Source organism: Nerophis lumbriciformis, linkage group LG14 (genome assembly GCF_033978685.3).
Source record: "Nerophis lumbriciformis linkage group LG14, RoL_Nlum_v2.1, whole genome shotgun sequence".
In the NCBI taxonomy this organism is placed as follows: domain Eukaryota; kingdom Metazoa; phylum Chordata; class Actinopteri; order Syngnathiformes; family Syngnathidae; genus Nerophis; species Nerophis lumbriciformis.
In genome coordinates, this window is record NC_084561.2 from 27,554,305 (window position 1) to 27,575,144 (window position 20,840).

Here is a 20,840-nt window from a genome sequence, read left to right on the forward strand (position 1 = left end):
ATAGGGAAAATATCCATATATGATATTTAATAAAGATAAAGTTTGCCATTTCATAATTATTGCAAAAGTTGCACAAATCATGAAAGTATGTTCCACATTCCAGCAACAGCCTCCTTAAGCCATGTCTACATGAATATGAATATTTTTCCACAGGTTAAATTGGGCAGATGTTAAAAAAACTAGTGTGGACAGGTAAAACTGAGCTTTTTGGTTTTCACATAAAATGTTTTGAAACCTTATTTAACAAAATAACATGAAGCTATAGACTTATTGGTGCCATTGTGTGCAGCATGTTATAAGGAACATTCATGAGTTTTCCTGGGCTATATACAAGTGTGTGCTGATTTTAAAGCTAATGTACATATATATATTGATGTGTCACCAAGGCTTCTGATTGGTCAAAATACACATGCCAGTTAGTAAATGTGTATTTATGTGGACAGAGATTTTGTTACGACTACATTTAAGGGGATGGAGATTTTATTTTTAACAGCGTTGAGAAAATATTTGTCGTTGAATGTACATGGCCAGTTACACAGCAGAATGTCTTCCTTACTTGTATGTACCTCTTGAACCTTTACACACACCTTACAGAAGAATGATTCAGCAAAACTTCCCAAAGTCAACTTTCTTGTGTGTCTTCAAGACCAGCTGTTGGGAAATTCACCCTAAAAGCAAAGTTCAAGTCCTTTTGAAAAACCTCAGTCTTGTTTTCATGAGCGAGACTTCATCTTCTTGCGTACAGACTTGCCTGGACGTTTCTGAAAGAAAATGTCAAGAAAATCCAAATTATCTCCACAAGCAGGTACACCCAGGGACTCTAACTCCCAGTCCTTAAGTTTTATATGGCATATTTTTCTTTTGTTTTTTTTCTTTTGCTCAAATGTCTAGAACTTCAGTCCTAAACACTCACACTCTCTCTCACACACACACACATATATACATACAAACATATACACACACATATACATATATATTTATACACATATATACAGTACATAGTGTGCATTTATACCTTAAATGGCAATCCGATATGAATTTCGATACGATTTACTTACAATATTTTTTAAACCATTATGATTCAATACAATTCGATGTGATACGATTCGATGAAGATGGATGCTTTGCATGGTCAAAAGAAAATTAAAGTATCATGTCAGAACAATGTCATGTGTTTATTTGTTAAATAAGACACATACAAAACAGACTATTCCTGTATTAATGATTAGCAAATAGAACTATCAACGTCAATGCATTGCAATCCCCAAACTAAAAGAAAAGAAGATGTGTGAGTTAAAAAATTATAAATTATGATTAGAACTGTAAATATTTTTTCTTCTGTTGATTCTTAGTTTAGTTGTATTTTTCTTTGTTCTACATCCTTAAATGTTCGAGTATCAAATTTGATCAAAAGACTGAAGGGTTGTGATATTCACAAACAAAACAAATCTATTGACTGGCTCATTAACATGAACGATTGGTTTGTTTTTATTTGAAGCGTGACAGTGATCAAACATTCACATATCAACCAAGGCAGAAACAGCGGCAGCTTTGCAGAGTGCGTGTGCGTCTCTTCTCTGCTCAGACAGGAATGGACTTAACTGTGATTGCACTTAAAAGTACAACTAAATGTTTTCATTACAAGCTGTCTAAGAGCAGACATTCAGTAGACAGGGCCTGTGAGGAAAGGCTCACAGCAGCACCGCTTGTATGGTGAAGACAGAGTGATACATCCACAAAAGTTGCTAGATTTGTCGCTACTCGCTTTTGAAAGAAAGTCACAAAGAGGAGTTGGAAAAATACCAGATTTAGCGAGAAAGTAGCCAAGTAGACAGCACTGTGCTGATGAGATGTGTGTGAAAAATAAAGATGCAAAATCCGCCTTAGGTTGTTTCTGATTGGTTTACACTGTGTGGTGCCTTTCGTTCGCTAGATTTAGGTACAAGAATTTAAGGATTGGTCTGTGATTGGTTCTGTCAGTAAGGCAGTCAGAATTACTGTCTGCCATGTTGCTCTGTCGTCAGTTGCAAATGACAACGGTACTCTCGTATTACGTCACCACAAATGTCTCTCAAGATTAGGTATTGGCAAATAACTGCCGGTGTATCATACACCTATAAAGGATTTGACATTGAAATGTAAAATTGTACATTTAAAACAATCCTATAAGGAAAAATCATGAATAATAGGTAAAATAATTAATAGTAACAATTATGGCAAAAAATTGAACGGACCAAACTAACCAGCCTTTGTCCCCTGAAGGGTAAAAAGTGCTCCTTGTGTGTAACTTACATTTTGTTTCCCTCCCTTTCCTTTCTTCCCTCCTTTTGCCCCCTTTCCATGAGCCACCTTGCCACGGAAACTGGAAACATCATTGAAACTTTCTTTGGTGTTCCACTTCTTTCCGCTCTTCTTGCCTCCAAAGCCAAACTTCTGCTCCTTATATTTCCTCTTGGCATTGGCTCTATAAAAATGAGCATTCACAAAGGTTAGGAAAACACTTTTTACAGTTACTGATGCAAATTAAAACTAAGAAATGTACCCTTTCTGGTTCATTGCTTTGTTGGAACTCTTAGGAGTGTCTTTCGTTGCTGTCTTGTCTCCTTCCAAGAAATCCAACTTGTCAATCATTCCTGAAAGTGCAATGATCAGAACAGTTACAATTTTAGAGCAAAGAAAGGAGGTGCATACTGTAAATACTACATATTTATCAACACAGTAAATAGAGTTTGGTTTGAGTTACACTGGCAGAACATCCAGACTTAAGTGAACAAACCTTTCTGGTATTTCTTAACAGCGGACATCATTGCCTTTTTCTCCTTCTGTCTCTTTTGGATCACTTGTACTTGGACCTGGCATGACAAACCCAATCATTAATAGCGACGAAAAAGAACGATACCATTGTCCCCCCCGTTCCACTTATCTTACCTTTTTGCCAAACTTCCTTTGTTCGCGGATCTTCTTGGCCTTCTCCGACTTCTCCAGCACTGCCTGCTTTGCAAGCAGCTTTTTCCTGATCTGGATAGTGAATCATACGAGAAATGTGTGCATATATTTAATTACATTCAATTAGGATGCTTTAAAAAAAAAAAAAAAAAAGGTACAAAGAAAGGGTTGCTAACTTTATAGACATTTTCAAACCTTGACGTTTACCAAAGAAATTAACAAGAATGTACACAATTGCAGTCCATCCATCCATTTACTACTGCTTGGGGGCCGGAGCTTATCCAAGCTACTTAAAAGGGAACTGCATATTTTTGGGGGAATTTTGTGTATCATTCGCAATCATTATGAAAGACATGATTTTTTTTTTACATTCTAAATATTAAATTAACGTAAATAAAAGTCTGCTCACAGCGTAGCCAATGGGATGTCCGCTATTCCGGCCATAAAATCCGATAACCATTTAAAAAGCGCCAACAATACTACATTTATATTTTGTGACTGGAATATTTATCAAATATTAGTGATATTGTTATTATAAGCACTAACGCAGACTATAGCAGCGCCGTGGTCACTACCGTGTGTGCCTATGTTTACGTCAGAGTGGTCTGCTGTTTCCTCGCTTCCCTGCTTTTTGGAAATTTTCATGTAGATCATAAATCATGCCTCTCACCTGGAAAGTAGATGACTGAGGATATAATCCGACAAGTTGGGACACTATGACAGCCATTTAGGATCCGAAAATGGCCAGAATGACACAAAAAGACGCTTGGTCCCCTGAACTCATGCGGTTTCTTCGCGAGTCTTCATCTAAATGGGAATATATGAACATTCCAGCAGTTGGCATCCTAATGACAGCAGACCTTATATAGTAAGTGATATTTTATTATTTTTGGCTCTCATAAAGTCTGCAGTGAGCAGAAATCAGTGATGAAGAAAAAAAGCAAACATCATTAAGCGTTTTTGAGATTAATGCACTGTGTATACTTAAAATGACCAAAATACATAACTATTAAATGTTAAACTTACATCATGTATATAAAACCCTAATGAAGGTGTTTGAATGTTTTAGGGGCTTCGTAGGCAGAATTGAACAGCTCTTATAAGCTTCAGTGTAAGCTGACTTTTGATCGCATTCACTTAATATTTAGAATGCATTGAAAAAAAATACATCCATCCATGTCTCTCATAATGATTGTGAACTATTGGCACAATTCTAAAAAAGTGCCATTCCTTTTTAAACTTCAATTTGGTCATGTTTTAATAAGCGTGGTCAAATGATTATTCTTTTAAATCAGATTAACCGCACTTTTGAATTAAATTGCTTGCATTATATAAATAAACATAAAACAAGCGATATTTTAAAACTAATGCAGTTTAATTGTCAAAATGTCATACAGGAACAACATTTTAAAAAGGTTTTACTTGAATGCCTGAGAATAATTCCCACAAAACGTGGTAGCTTTTTTGTCTAAAGTAACGTCGGGGTATAAATTGAAGTGAACTATGCCAGCGAGCACATCAGTCGGTATCTCTTCACTCATCTTTGCATTGCATGTATGACCTGATCATTAACCGTATAACACACTCCACCTTTCAGGTAACTATCCACGGTTAAGGTATAGGAGCATGTGTCAAGATAAATTGTGTGATTAATCTGCATCTATACATGATAAATGCAATTTTTTTTGTCTCGTTAAACTTGGCTGCCGAAGTTCTAACATATACCGTGTGACTGCAAGTCCTTAGCAATTGCTAGGTCTTAAATCCTGTACACTACAGTATGGGTACTATCGCTTTGCTATTGCATTTCAACCGGGGTCTCTGCAGGTTTCAACAAATCAAGTTTAAGACTTGAGACATGTTTAATATCATAATGAATAAAACTTAGGCCCATTTCACATTGATACTTATACAAAAGTATAAAGATATGAAGGAAAATAGAAGGCCAACAATAATTGTAAATATCTTCATTCATTCACTGCTCCTTGATATTGGAAAACAAAATGCTTAACCTAACTAAAAACACCAGAAGCCGTTCCACTGTAAAACAATGTTTATTTGGAACGCTAAAATAAAAATCAGCAAATATCGTATAGACCAGTTTCTAATTTGCATTTGATTGAAATGCCTTATGTTCCAAATGTTCCTGCAGAAGGTACAGTGTGCTTCATATTGAGTGTTTTCAAGTGACGTCGCCATGGTGGAGGAAAGCACAACAATAAGTCATCTGTGAAAGGGACTAATAAACATTTAGCTGTAGCAGAGATGCTAACTTTTGCAGTGTTTTTGGCTGTCACAATCGAGCAGAGGAAAACACTTACAGCCTGATTTGCTAAAGGTTTGCGTGTACTAAAACATGTGTAAACCTGATAGCACACGCAAAGCTGATCTACTAAACATGTGCAAAGTGTATTGCGCCTGTTAAGTTAGCAGAATAAGGCGCGCAATCCATACTTGCCAACCCTCACGATTTTCCCGGGAGACTCCCGAATTTCAGTGCCCCTCCCGAAAACCATTCCCATGTGGGCAACCATTCTTCCGATTTCCACCCGGACAACAATATCGGGGGCGTGCCTTAAAGGCACTGCCTTTAGTGTCCTCTACAACCTGTCGTCACGTCCGCTTCACCACCATACACACAGCGTACCGGCCCAGTCACATAATATATGCGGCTTTTACACACATATAGGTGAATGCAAAGCATACTTGATCAACAGCCATACAGGTCACACTGAGGGTGGCCGTATAAACAACTTTAACATTGTAACAAATATGCGCCACACTGTTAACCCACACCAAACAAGAATGACAAACACATTTCGGGAGAACATCCGCACCGTAACACAACATAAACACAACAGAACAAATACCCAGAACCCCTTGCAGCACTAACTCTTCCGGGACGCTACAATATACACCCCCCCTACCACCAAACCCTGCCCCCTCAACCCCGCCCCCCTCATCTCAAACATCTCCCTCCTCCCCATGCAATCCATTTTGCGTCTGTCTTTATCAAAGTGTAAAATATATGCCAATCATCAAAACGCCTACAATAGTGGGAGGAAAAATGCTAATATCAATAATAATTCATCAATTAACCATAACTATCACACGCAATGTGATTTATTAACACTCATCACCGTTTTGCGAGCACTATTTTGCGTCTTATTTATTAGTATGTGTCCAAAGGATGTGCAAACTGACAGTTCCACACACGTCTGCACGGACAGACAAGTGTGCCAGGGTGATGATCTACTGGTGGTAATGTTCTATAATGTCCATGTGGTTTTGATTTGATGTTGATTTTCCCCATGATCACAAACACTCAGTCTGTGCCTGAAGGCACTGCGTATTGCTGGAGAATGAGAAAGTGTTGTGTATCCCGGGAAGCACGGAGACGCAAGTGTTTGCATGAGAGGTAAAACATGTTGAAATTGTGCTGTTTGTTGGCATAAGATTGACAATAAAAGTGAAAAATGTCTGACTTTGTGTGACTTCTTCTCGAGGCTACAATACATAATATTACTTTATTTTTTTACACTTAAAAAAACAACTTATTTTTCAAGGTGTGGCGGCCATGATATCGTGGTGGTGATGGTGCACCAAATTCAGTTATATTAAAGGGAAACCCTGCTGTTATTATCTAGTGAATTAGAACTGGATATTTGTATTTATTTATTTACTGTAGTAACATCGAGTGTTCTGACTACATGCTTGGCCGTAGACAATAGCCAATTAAAAGGTTCCGCCTGTCAATCACCACACTGTACTTTCAATTAAAATGATTTAAGTGGAACTGCACTTAAGCCCTTTAAATTAACATCCATTTTTAATTAGTTGATCAATATAATCTACCCAGAAGTCATGTTATCTCTTTAAAACATGCTGAAAACATGCAAATCCTCTAAATGTATGACTTATGCTAGCCACAGACTGAAGGATGTTTTTTAACCACGATACAATTTAAAAAAAAATCATTAAAAGGGTTTATGGAATAATAAATGAACATCATACTAGGAATACAAATAATGCATGTGTTTGGAAATAGATGACTGATTTACACAGTTTAAAAACACATGTCATGGAATGACATTTGCAAAGATGCCAATAAAATGCATTAAAAAAAACGGAGTCAATTTAACATCTTGAATAGGTTGTATTTTACACCCTGTCAGGTGTTTAAAATGGGTACAGTAGATATCAAGTTATGCATAAAGCGTCAAGCAGTTGGAGGAACTAGGTCAGAAAATAAGAGTTGTGGTCAAGTGTGAGAATTGCCTCGTTTGACCATCCTAAGCCACCGTAGGTTAAGTGAGATGCCTGCGTCATGAGAGTTGCAAATGTTAGCTAAGTTAGCACATGTGTTGAACTGGAGAAGACTGAAATCAAAGAGTTGTGCATAAAACAAGCTCTGCTTCCTCATCAACACAACAGGGTGTTAGAGTTAAGGACTACACGCTAACAGTGACGAAAGTTTGGGCCCCAAGAGCCATTTCATTTTGCGGTCCAGCAGAGTAGTCGCTATGAAGGCAGCACGTTTCTTGCTTTCGTACCTTACAAGACATCTTGTATCCAGTTTAAAGCCAGAGACCAAGAAAATAATTACACAGACAGACGAAGATATTTATCGATGACTGCATCGTTCTTCAGTTCATTTTTCATTTATCGTTTGATGGAATGACATGTTGACTATCGGCCAAGTCCTACAATTGAATTACATTTTTAATGCCTCTGGACATCGCATTTAACAGGCAGGTGATTTGAACTTAATGAAAAAGACTGAAAATAAGACAGGGGTATGGGGGCCGCAGGTCCCCAGCCAGGTCCAGGGTAGGGGACAAGGGGGGCAAATTACCACTTTGGCTAAAAAACAACAACAAAAAAACACGGCATTCTGCTAAATAGCGGGCATCTGGGATCCCAGAGTCAACATTTTGGACTGACAGAACTAAAAAAATACAAACCATATCGTCTATTCAGCAATTTCCTTGTATAGTTTCATAGCTGCTGGATGACTTAAGAGGCTGATTAAAATGAATACGAATTATGTGTTTTGATGTCTGCTGGTGTTTTTTTAATTGTTGCTTGTTTTTTTATTTATTTAGGAAATATATTACTACATCTCCAACATGAAAATATGTATTTTGTTGTGTGTTTGAGTCATTCCAGAAGCACAAATAGGCTGGGGGTGTGATCCACAGCCTCGTGCACATAATTGTCAGTGTGCATTTGTTTCTGTTGTCTATATTGTGTTTCAGAAAAGATGTTACTGATTGCTGCCGGTTCAACATGTCGCACACAGGTGTGCGACATGTTGTGCAGAAAATGATCCTCTCCTTAATAAAACCACCATATGCATGCAAAATCCTTATTTTAATAATGTAATCTGCACCACTTTTCAAATGCACACGCAGTGTTAGTAGATTACACGCCCACTCATAATACCCGCTATTTAATTTTTTGCACATGCTGTCTAGCGCGTGGTATTTGGATCTTAGTAAATCAGGCCCTTAGAGTACTACTGTGCCCAAAGTTGTGAAAGTTGCACAGCTACATGAATTCCATTTTGTAGTTATAAATAGCGTCCTCAAAAATTAAAATATTAAAAGCGAGAAATATGTTTATGTATTTGTTTAAACAAAAAATAATTAGTAATTTTAAGGCTTTAAGACTCCGTGGATAACTTGTGAACCTACCAACAACAATATTTAAAATGACTCAACATTAAAAAATGCCTAATATGCTATATAATTCTTGAAAAAAAAAAATCTTAATTTGTAATATTATTTTACCTCAAATAACTATGTATTCCCACAGCCTGATTCCACCCCTTTGAAATCCTGATCACAATATTAAGCACAGATTAGCATAGTAAACAGCATTCACCTTCTGCATTTGCTGATCAGACTTGGCCATCTCAGCAAAGTAGTCATTGGGCCTCTTGGTGGAAATGTTGTGTTTCTTCAGGAGGGGCAAGGAAGCAAGAACTGTTGCTTGAGCTTGACGGTAGCTGTGAAAGAATTTAACAGTCAAAACAAATCATTTTTAAATCAAGTTGGATGCCTACACAAACATGTAGAATCCAAGAGAGCTGTTGAAAGATTCACAATGTGGTAGCTTTAGAGATTAAATGCAAACACAGCATCCAACAGTGACCAGACAGAGATCAATATTTAAGATGATGGCTCTAAAAACCAGACACAAAAGAACACTTCCTCATTCTCCACCAATCACCTTTTAGGCACGGACGGTGTGTTTTTCAAACATGGGAAAAAATGACATCAAATCTTAGCCACACAAACATAAAACATTAACACCAGCTGGTCATAACAGTATGAAATGATATAGCCTATTATTTGCGCACTATTGACAAGTGATGTACCGAAAACTCAACCACTGAAAAAAATACTTTGATTCCCGAAAACAGCGGCACCGAAACCGGGTGTAATCAAAACGCTCGCTATCCTGGAGCGTCGGTGGCATGTCTGTGATCTGGACGTCCATCCATCCATTTTCAACCGCTTGTCCCTCTTGGAGTCGCGGGGGGTCCTGGAGCCTATCTCAGCTGCATTCGGGCGGAAGGCAGGTACATCCTATAAAAGTTGCCACCTCATATCCCAGATATACTCGCGGACAGCCGTATACAAAATGTGCAAATACTTAAGAGGACAGGCGGCTTATAAAGAGGGAAAGTCCAACTGGAGCAACAGCGCTAAGCAAGTAGGATGTCATGCTCGCCTTTTGTCAGGGACTTTGAGGGACAGAAGTATAGTCTCTAAACACGACGACATTTTATAACATCACCATAAAAAGACGCTAAGATTTGTTTGTTGCTAGTTGTTTTTAATAAAAAACTAATTAAGTCTCTAGACACTTAAAAAATATCATCAAAGTACATAGTACAGTAAGCGGCAACAATTGAAAATATGGCGAAAACGATAAAAAAATATGTTAATACTGATTGATAATATCAGATTTGATTTGAAATGTATGTTTACATTTCTTGAGCTTTTTTAAAGAAACACATTTTGGAAAAATTTTGCAAATTGATGACGTCATGATGACCACACCCATAAAACCACGCCAGTCTCGGGGAAACCCTGCTTTCGTGTGTGTGTTTGTGTCTGCACCCCGAAACTGTCAACCTTAGGGCAGTGGTCGTTAACCTTTACTAAAAAAAGCAATATTTCACCCTCTTCCACAAAAGAAAAATAGTCCAGGGCCACAAAACACAACTAAAACTTTTACAAGTTGTAAACTTTTTTTTAACTATTTTACAGGGTTATCGAGTCCCCTGCGACCCCGAAAAGGACAGGCAGTAGAAAATGGATGAATGAATGTTACCTAAATGATGAACAAGACAATAAAATATTATCAAGATACCAATGCTTAAAAGTGAACTTAATATGTGGACACTTACAAGAACATTTCCCTCTGGAAATCATCCTCTGCATCGACGTCTCCATTGTTGGCATTTGGTATTTTACCTCCAGTCTTGGCAAAGATATCATCAACTGGTGGGTTGGTACGGTCCAATCTCTCTACCCAGGGAAGGTCTCTCTTCAAGTCTCCCAAGCACTGTTTCAAACCCTCCTGCATAAAGCAATCATGTCGTGAAGGAACTGTGCGCAATCAACTTAGGAATATTAAATATACAAAAGGTCAAAATACGTTATTATATCACTCACCGCATTATTGGCGTACTTTTTGGATTTGTCCACCACCAAGTTCATTCCAGGTTTCAACAAGCCTTTTGCAAAAGCTTCTTGGAGCTAAAAAAACAACAGGGATTTGATTATAATAGTATCATCTGACCCCGACATACATATTAATGGAGAAAAAATATAAATTGTCATCCAATATAAATATCATGTGTTAATAGATTCAGAGCTTTCCTTTAAAGCCCATATTGGCAAATTGTGTAAAATAATCGAGTTTAATCTCTTAAATATTCATGCAAATCGAAATGAAATGTCAACTGAAGCTGCAAAATTGTATTTGCATTCGATGATTTTCAGCCACTTCAACTATTGCCTTACCAGCTGATCTCAGGCTGGTCAGAGTTAAAAACAACCATTGGAAATCTTCTACAAACAAGCAATTAAGGTTATGGATAAAAACCTAGGCACTATCATCACAGTGCAATTCTAAAACAATACAGTATTTTAAACTGGGACAGTCTTCACACATTTGCAGACTTAAACCTGACTTATAAAGTACTGCATGAATTGGCTCCAGCTCCCCTGGCAGAGTTCATCAGCCAAAGAAACAGCCGTGTGCGTGTCACTCGAGGCTCTGACAGAGGTGACTGTCATATTCATCTGAGCAGGAGCACTTTCAGTATGTCGGCCTGGTCAGTAAGGAGTGCAAATGTGTGGAACTCAGTACCCGAGGAGGTTAAACTGGTCACAACTTACAAGGCCTTCACAAAAAAATGTAAAATGTGGCTTATCAACACCTACAGCACTGTCAGCACTAAAAAATTAACCTGTTTTGATGCTAAGATAAATGTTATGTTGTGATGTTGTATTTTATTTTGTATCATATTGTATATGTAGGTACGGCGTGGCGCAGTGGGAGAGTGGCCGTGCGCGACCCGAGGGTCCCTGGTTCAATCCCCACCTAGTACCAACCTCGTCATGTCCGTTGTGTCCTGAGCAAGACATTTCACCCTTGCACCTGATGGGTGCTGGTTAGCGCCTTGCATGGCAGCTCCCTCCATCAGTGTGTGAATGTGTGTGTGAATGGGTAAATGTGGAAGTAGTGTCAAAGCGCTTTGAGTACCTTGAAGGTAGAAAAGCGCTATACAAGTCCAACCCATTTATCATTTATTTATCATGTATTAGGGCGGGGCGATATATCGAATGTACACGATATATCGCGGGTTTGTCTCACGCAGTTGCTTTTAGCTGCGGGCATTGTATTACCGGTACAAGCGTTTCTCACTCTTTCTCGTCTCTCCTCACAGAGACAAAACAAGCGCACCTTTTTACATACGTCACATACTGTCGCGCGTGCAACGTCATACGCTCTCGCGGAGCAGAGAGGTAGCGGCATGGGTAACGTTAGCTGTGGTGCTAGCGGAGTGGTGCGAGTGGTAATAGGAGAGAAAGAAGGTACGAATCTGGTAACAAATGAAGGAAGAATAATTAATTCCCAAGAAAAACAGCACGGGTTCCATCGTCTAGCGGTGGTTGTGTTTCAAGCGGGAAGATTTTGAACAGACAACCGTAATATGTCAAGTATGCGGCAAAAGCGTTGCTACAAAAAGTAGCATTACTGCTAATTTGTAGCATGACTTGAAAAGTCACCCGCTAGAGAATGAAGAGTGCTTGAAACTCTGCATGTCAACATCTCCGTTTGGTGCCACACCAACAAAATGCCCAAGCAACCATTTCCAGATCAACACCGTATGAAACAAATAGTCAACAACAGGAGATAATGTCCGCAGTAAACTACCACATAGCGAAGGACATACACTATTTGATTTCCTATTATGCAGCTAATTTTTATTTGACAGTTATTGAAATATCTTGTGTGACATCATGCACAAAAGTGCACTTTATTTGTTTTAAACCATTGGCATTCTGTACAAAAAGTGCACTTTAATTTAGTGTTGTTTTGATAGGTCATCTTAGTGACATCATGCACAAAAGTGCACTAATAGCTTGTTTTAAAATGTCTCTGACAATGTTGCATGTTCTGTTTTGGAAATTACATGAATGTTTGTGCCACTACTTAATAACTGTTTAATAAATACAGTTTTGGTAAATTGACTTTGTGATTTCCCTCTCTGCATGAAAAATTAAAATGAGCATATATTAATGCAGTATGAAGAAGAATGTTTTAATGTAGACACATAGAATCATCATACTGCTGTGATTATATGCATCGTGTTCATTCAAGACTAAGGCAAAATATCGAGATATATATTGTGTATCGTGACATGGCCTAAAAATATCGAGATATTTATAAAAGGCTATATCGCCCAGGCTAATATGTATTGTGTGCTTTTTTTTCTTATTCGCTCTCTTTCTTTTCTTTTAAATTGTAATTTTACTGCCTTTTTTACATCATGACCAGGGGACTACAGATGAAAACTAGCCTTTGGCTAATTCCGGCTTTTTCAACCATGTGTAGTAGAGATGCGCGGTTTGCGGGCACAACAGCGGAGTCCGCGGATTATCCGCGGATCGGGCGGATGAAATTTTAAAAAATTAGATTTTATCCGCGGGTCGGGTCGGGCGGTTGAAATTAAAAAAAAAAAGATTTTAAATAGATTCAGGCGGGTGGCAGTTAAACCAATTCGGAAATATATATACATAGTTAAATGTTGTTACCCACATACGAAAAACGAGCAGGCACCTGCTGCATATGCCACAACAGAAAAAAAAAAAAAAGAGAGATGGACACTTTTACGGAGCGGAGAAGGGACGCCTCGCCGGGGTCCGGGACCGAGGCCCCTTCCCCCGAGAGGGCCCCACCGGGAGCCGTAGCTGAGGCGATCCGCGAGAAGGGCCCGACGCAAGTGCAGGGTCACCACCGCGCCCACCGCACCGACACCCCGCCTTCACGCGCAGCAGGTAAGCAGCTTACCTGCCCGCCAGCCCCGTGGCCGGGGGCTCGTAACAGGGGTCACTCCGCGCGCTCCGCCCGCGCAGCTTACCTGCCCGCCACCCCTGTTGCCGGGAGCGCGTAACAGGGGTCACTCCGCGCGCAGTGCGCTCACGAAAAGGGTGGGGCTCACCCTGGTTGATATAGACAGCAGGACGGTGGCCATGGAAGTCGGAACCCGCTAAGGAGTGTGTAACAACCCACCTGCCGAATCAACTAGCCCTGAAAATGGATGGCGCTGGAGCGTCGGGCCCATACCCGGCAGTCGCCGGCAGCGAGACGCGCTTGGAGGTGCGCTCAGCGCGGCTCCCATATGATTGCGCACTAGTGTGCGTCTGGGTCGTGACAGCGTGGCACGCGAATGTCTGTGCTGCATTGGATCAGTCTCCTTTCTTTAACAGGCAAAAGCTTTATAACCTCACTAATGCCTTGCATCGTCTATATTAGATATATAACAACGGGCGGGTGCGGTTCTGATCAAATGTTACATCGGGTGGATGGCGGATGGTTGACGACTTTCTGATGCGGTTGCGGATGAAATAATTGCCTATCCGCGCATCTCTAATGTATAGTCATGTGTTTTATGAAAGTGCATTGCATACTTGCCAACCTTGAGACCTCCAATTTCGGGGGGGGGGGGGGGGCGTGGCTAAGAGGGACAGAGTATATTTACAGCTAGAATTCACCAAGTCAAGTATTTCATATATATATATATATATATATAAGAAATACTTGACTTTCAGTGAATTCTAGCTATAAATATATATATATATATATATATACACATATATATATATATATACACAAATAAAAGAAACTTGAATTTCAGTGTTCATTTATTTACACATATACACACACATAACACTCATCTACTCATTGTTGAGTTAAGGGTTGAATTGTCCATCCTTGTTCTATTCTCTGTCACTATCTTTCTAACCATGCTGAACACCCTCTCTGATGATGCATTGTGCTTCGTCTCCTTGTTGTGTGCGCAGTTGTGCACTGCACTCTCTAAAAGCCCTAGATGTTATTGTCACACATGCATGTACAGTAGATGGCAGTATTGTCCTGTTTAAGAGTGTCACAACATTGCTGTTTACGGCAGACGAACTGCTTTACGGTAGACGAAAACGTGACTGCTGTTGTTGTGTGTTGTTACCGCGCTGGGAGGACGTTAATGAAACTGCCTAACAATAAACCCACATAAGAAACCAAGAACTCGCCCTCGATCATTCTACAGAACGTGATTGGGCAGGCCGCATGGAGCTGGAGGGGGCGTGGCCTCCAGCTACGCCTGAATTTCGGGAGATTTTCGGGACAAAATTTGTCCGGGGGGGTTTCGGGAGAGGCGCTGAATTTCGGGAGTCTCCCGGAAAATCCGGGAGGGTTGGCAAGTATGGTGCATTGTCCCCTTTGAAATAAACTATCCATCCATTTTCTACCGCTTATTCTCTTCGGGGTCACGGGGGGCGCTGGAGCCTATCTCAGCTACTATCGGGCGGAAGGCAGGGTAAACCCTGGTCAAGTCACTTCTCATCGCAGGGCCAACACAGATAGACAGACAACATTCACACAATCTAATCTAATAATCAAAACGTCTCAATGTAGTGAAAACACACAATTTAATGACATTGTCGTTTCAGCTGCAATATAACAGTCCTCAAGATGACGACGAAAAACACATTTAGTTTAACAGCAGAAAAATTAAATCCACCCATTTTCTACCGCTTGTCCCTTTTCGGGGTCGCGGGGGGTGCAGGAGCCTAGCTCAGCTGCATTCGGCATTTTCGAAAAATAAGCTTTGTTTTTAGAGGGAGAAAGAATATGTGGCATCTACGACCCAAAAACACACACAATCTGTAACAGTACAAATCATGATCTAATGGCTAGCTGCTAACATTAGCTAAAGATAGGAGGACCCACCTCACTGTCGGATAAATCGCTGTATTCGTCTTCTGATTCCTCGCCGAGCATCTCGTCCTCGTCTATTAGTTCCATGGTTTCACTTGCAATAACCATATGGCTAGAATGTGTTATTTAAGTAATACTGAATAAGAAGGAGGACGACGTGATTTCACGCCACACGTTTACCAAACTCACGTGGGGGAAGAGGTTTGTGTGTGTGGTCCTCTCAAGTAAGTCCGTCGACAAGAAAACGTGTATTACCAAGGGTTCCTACAGGAAACAGAATTAAAACTAAAACTAAAAATAAAATATCAAACGTATGAACAAAACAAAATAGGTTACAGTAAAAATTATGAAATAAAGAATGTTTTAAAATAGTAATTGCGTGCTTTGTTATGAATACGGAAGTGTGTGTACACTACTGTAATTCCAATTCGAACCATTCAAAGGCAGTGTTGCCAGCCATACTGTATATTAAACCAAAAGTTCTGTTGAACTCAAACACACTTTTAAAATGTTTTGATTCCATGTGTCTGAAAAAAAATGTCTTGATATAAATTATATTTCTGTTGTGAAACGTGTTCATGCACAAAAGGTCCCCACTTGCAGTTTGATAGTGGGACTGGGTGATACTGCTTTTGATTGATTGATTGAAACTTTTATTAGTAGATTGCACAGTACAGTTGATTTTCCGTACAATTGACCACTAAATGGTAACACCCGAATACGTTTTTCAACTTGTTGAAGTCGGGGTCCACGTTAATCAATTCATGGTACAATACTGTAGTATTGTACCATGAATTGATTAACGTGGACTGATATATCAGCATAATACAGTCATCACACAAGTTAATCATCAGAGTATATACATTGAATTATTTACATTATTTACAATAATGTCGGATGTGGAGAGGGTTGCGGTGGGGTGGTGGGGGTTAGGTTTGGTTGATATCAGCACTTCAGTCATCAACAATTATATAATCTGAGAAATGGACATTGAAACAGTGTAGGTCTGACTTTGTAGGATATGTACAGCGAGCAGTGAACATAGTGAGTTCAGAAAGCATAAGAACAAGTATCTACATATGATTATTTACATTTGATTATTTACAATCCGGGGAGGTGGGATGTTGTGGGGGGAGGGTGTTAGTCTAGGGTTGTAGTTGCCTGGAGGTGTTCTTTTAGTGCGGTTTTGAAGGAGGGTAGAGATCAGTGAGCGGTGAGGTTCATGGCTGGTGAGGCACTGACTTCATCACAGTCAGATTCACAAACATATGAACCCTAAAGACTTTCTTATTCACCATTTGATTGGCAGCAGTTAACGGGTTATGTTTAAAAGCTCATACCAGCATTCTTCCCTGCTTGGCACTCAGCATCAAGGCTTGGAATTGGGGGTTAAATCACCAAAAATTATTCCCGGGCACGTCGCCGCTGCTGCCCACTGCTCCCCTCACATCCCAGGGGGTGATCAAGGGATGGGTCAAATGCAGAGGACATATTTCACCACACCTCGTGTGTGTGACAATCATTGGTACTTTAACTTAACTTTAACTTTACACATACAAACTGTAGCACACAAAAAAGCACATTTAATTAAAAAAAACATTATTATGGTCTTACCTTTATGTAATATATTGGGTTGGAGGCAATAACCAGGCAAGGTGATGAAGTACGTCTCTTTACTGTAGACTTCAGAACAGACTCACACACTTGACGTCAGGTGCGCAACACCACGTAAATGGTTGGCCAACCAAAAAGTAACCACAGTACGCTATAGCCAACATTAACCAGGAGATGGCAACAGACAAACATAGATCACTCTATTACATTCCTCCCCTTTTAGAAATGTAGAAGTTACTCAATAGAAATAAACAACCCAACCAAAAAATGCAGCAGCTCAATAAGAAGCCAAAAAGTGCAAAAACAATAATGTTCGTGTTGGAGGAGTTGTGAATGAATGAAATAGGAAATCCGTGCTGCAGTCTGCAGGTGTACCTAATGTTGTGGCCCAGCAGTCATTCGCAACTCCTCCAACATGAACATTATTGTTTTTGCACTTTTTGGCTTCTTATTAAATAACTTTTTTAAATAGATTCAATCTTGCACGTGGAAAGTTTAAGTGTGGGCTTTAGTTGATATAACACTCCCATCAGGGGGTGCATTCTCTACCACCAGGAGGCGGGATTACTGCGAGCATCACACAGTGCGTCTTCACAGCAGTTTTATGATTGCTCAGCACAAGAAATACGTTACACACATACAGTTGTTGACGAAATACACTGTACATTATATACCTCAGCTAACTAAACTATGGAAATGTATAATATAGTTCATATAGCAATACGGTTTCACTGCACAGCAGGCCAGCAGTTAGCCGAGTCCGCAATCCATGTTGAGGCACAACTGAGTGACGTGCCTCAACTGGCTGCTGTTCACCGCACCGTCTCTTCTCAGTATTTGAACGGCAAATGTGAAAATTCAGCGATTTTGAATAAAAATAATCTAAAACTGGTGAAGTTAAATGGAAAATAACTTAATAGTATAATCACTGGATACATTTAACAATTTAATTTTTTTTTTTCTTTTTACATTTTTTTTCTTTCCAGGCCTCACCTGCCTCTAGTGACTCCACGTCACTGGTAGAGATAGAGATGCACTTTCTTTTACACCTGTTGGGAGTGCATTCCATATTGATGTGGCATAGAAGGAGAATTAGTTAAGACCTTTGTTAGATCGGAATCTGTGTTTAACGTGGTTTGTGGAGCTCCCCCTGGTGTTGTGGTTATGGCGGTCATTTACGTTATGGAAGTAGTTTGACATGTACTTCGGTATCAGGGAGGTGTAGCGAATTTTATAGACTAGGCTCAGTGCAAGTTGGTCAAGGTTGATTTATTGCAAGGGTGTCAAACTCATTTTAGCTCTGGGGCACACATGGAGGAAAATCTAATCCCAAGTGGGCCAAACTGGTAAATTCATGGTATGATAACTTAAAAATAAAGACAATTTCAGATTGTTTTCTTGGTTTTACTTTGACCAAAAATAGAACAAGCACATTCTGAAAATATACAAATCACAAGTAATCCTCTTGACAAAACATTTCAGGTTTTTTGAAAGTTCTGAGGAAAAAATTGACACAGTTTCAAAAACACAATGAAGAACACAATGAACTCAACAAACCATACAAACAGAGGTAGAAACTATTCAAGAGAAGTGAGTTACACTCTGCATGCACTTTTCTCATTTTTAACAGAAACATTTTGGGGCAATGAGGGTACCAAATAACGATGTGTTTGAAGCAGAAGGCGTAAAACGGCAGGTTTTATGTTTCATTTTGGTTGCGGGGGAAGAGCCGCAGCCACGCTTGACTACGTACCTCTTGCTTGCTTGTATAAACCGTTTGCTCGCTTAACAGATTTGCAATTGCGACATCCATTGGACACATTTAGAACAGCAGTTTCTTTCATTAAAAAACTTCAGCTCATTTTTATACTTAGCAAACTGATCTCGCGGGCCGAATGCCGTACGTTTGACATCCCTGATTTATTGATATAGCACACTTTTAAAACAGACTAATGCCCCAAAGTGCTGTAAAGATTAAAGCAGAACGGTAAAAGATTCAAAATAATAATGATATAAATTACAATACCTACAGAACATCTATTCTTTAAAACACAGTAAAAATGGATAAAGTTAGAAGATTACAGATATTAAAGGGGAACATTATCACCAGACCTATGTAAGTGTCAATATATACCTTGATGTTGCAGAAAAAAGACCATGTATTTTTTTAACCGATTTCCGAACTCTAAATGGGTGAATTTTGGCGAATTAAATGCCTTTCTAATATTCGCTCTCGGAGCGATGATGTCACAACGTGGCGTCACATCGGGAAGCAATCCGCCATTTTCTCAAACACAGAGTCAAATCAGCTCTGCTATTTTCCGTTTTTTCGACTGTTTTCCGTACCTTGGAGACATCATGCCTCGTCGGTGTGTTGTCGGAGGGTGTAACAACACGAACAGGCACGGATTCAAGTTGCACCAGTGGCCCAAAGATGCGAAAGTGGCAAGAAATTGGACGTTTGTTCCGCACACTTTACCGACGAAAGCTATGCTACGACAGAGATGGCAAGAATGTGTGGATATCCTGCGACACTCAAAGCAGATGCATTTCCAATGATAAAGTCAAAGAAATCTGCCGCCAAACCCCCATTGAATCTGCCGGAGTGTGTGAGCAATTCAGGGACAAAGGACCTCGGTAGCACGGCAAGCAATGGCGGCAGTTTGTTCCCGCAGACGAGCGAGCTAAACCCCCTGGATGTCTTGGCTCACACCGTCCCTTAAACTGGACAGATCAGCTTTCAGGAAAAGAGCGCGGATGAGGGTATGTCTACAGAATATATTAATTGATGAAAATTGGGCTGTCTGCACTCTCAAAGTGCATGTTGTTGCCAAATGTATTTCATATGCTGTAAACCTAGTTCAATAGCTTCAGTTTCTTCTTCAATTTCGTTTTCTCTACCTGCCTCCACACTACAACCATCCGTTTCAATACATTCGTAATCTGTTGAATCTCTTAAGCCGCTGAAATCCGAGCTAATGTCGCTATAGCTTGCTGTTCTTTCCGCCATGTTTGTTTGTGTTGGCTTCACTATGTGAAGGCACAGGAAAATGGACGGGTGTTTATAACGATGGTTAAAATCAGGCACTTTGAAGCTTTTTTTAGGGATATTGCGTGATGGGTAAAATTTGGAAAAAAACTTCGAAAAATATAATAAGCCACTGGGAACTGATTTTTAATGGTTTTAACCATTCTGAAATTGTGATAATGTTCCCCTTTAACAATAATAAAAATTACAATGAGTACAATCCATTCTATAACTAAAACATAGTTATAAATACATAAAAAGAACAACAACATAAAAATGTCAATACATATAAGTTTGGTATTGATCCGACACCAAGTAAATTCAAATCTGTTACTACCAGTACCGATACTGACACAGAGACTTTTTACTTGAAATGTTTTCAAGATCACTGAGTGATATTGTGATTTTACCTTTTTCGTATAATCCAAATAAAACCCAGGACAAAGAAGAACTCATTTGTGAACAATTTACCAATAAACAAATAAAGCACTGTAAGACAATGGCACAGAATCAACAAAAATAAAGAAACTATTTCATTGTATTGAGCATAATAACCAACACTCCTTTTGTTTCCAAAAACATAAATACATTTTTCCTTGTAAACAATATGCTAGGCCTAGGCGATATGGACCAAAACTGATATGCTGGTATTTTAAGGCCGAATCACGATATACTATATGTATCAAAAACAAACAAAACGTGCACAATCTTAAGTTTAAACTCAGCA

At 39.4% G+C, this 20,840-nt stretch overlaps 1 protein-coding gene across 1 annotated transcript; it reads right to left on the reverse strand.

Annotated features, from left to right (window-relative positions):
• Positions 1–462: 462 nt before the first annotated feature.
• Positions 463–15,711, reverse strand: ebna1bp2 (EBNA1 binding protein 2). Its single transcript, XM_061975680.2, has 9 exons — positions 15,484–15,711; positions 10,635–10,718; positions 10,367–10,539; positions 8,833–8,956; positions 2,929–3,018; positions 2,777–2,852; positions 2,543–2,633; positions 2,293–2,464; positions 463–761 (listed from the first exon to the last, which is right to left on the reverse strand). The coding sequence occupies exons 1-9, from the start codon at positions 15,577–15,579 to the stop codon at positions 714–716; spliced, it is 954 nt and encodes a 317-aa protein (XP_061831664.2). The 5' UTR covers positions 15,580–15,711; the 3' UTR covers positions 463–713.
• Positions 15,712–20,840: the final 5,129 nt, after the last annotated feature.

What these genes read in the sequence shown, in the direction of transcription:
- ebna1bp2 (XM_061975680.2), bottom strand. Translation starts at nt 15,579, where the DNA reads ATGGTTATTGCAAGTGAAACCATGGAACTAATAGACGAGGACGAGATG. An exon ending in CTGATCAGCAAATGCAGAAG is followed by an intron (nt 3,019 to 8,832) that starts GTGAATGCTGTT and finishes TTCACTATCCAG; the next exon opens with ATCAGGAAAAAGCTGCTTGC. An exon ending in AAAGGAAGTTTGGCAAAAAG is followed by an intron (nt 2,853 to 2,928) that starts GTAAGATAAGTG and finishes TTGTCATGCCAG; the next exon opens with GTCCAAGTACAAGTGATCCA.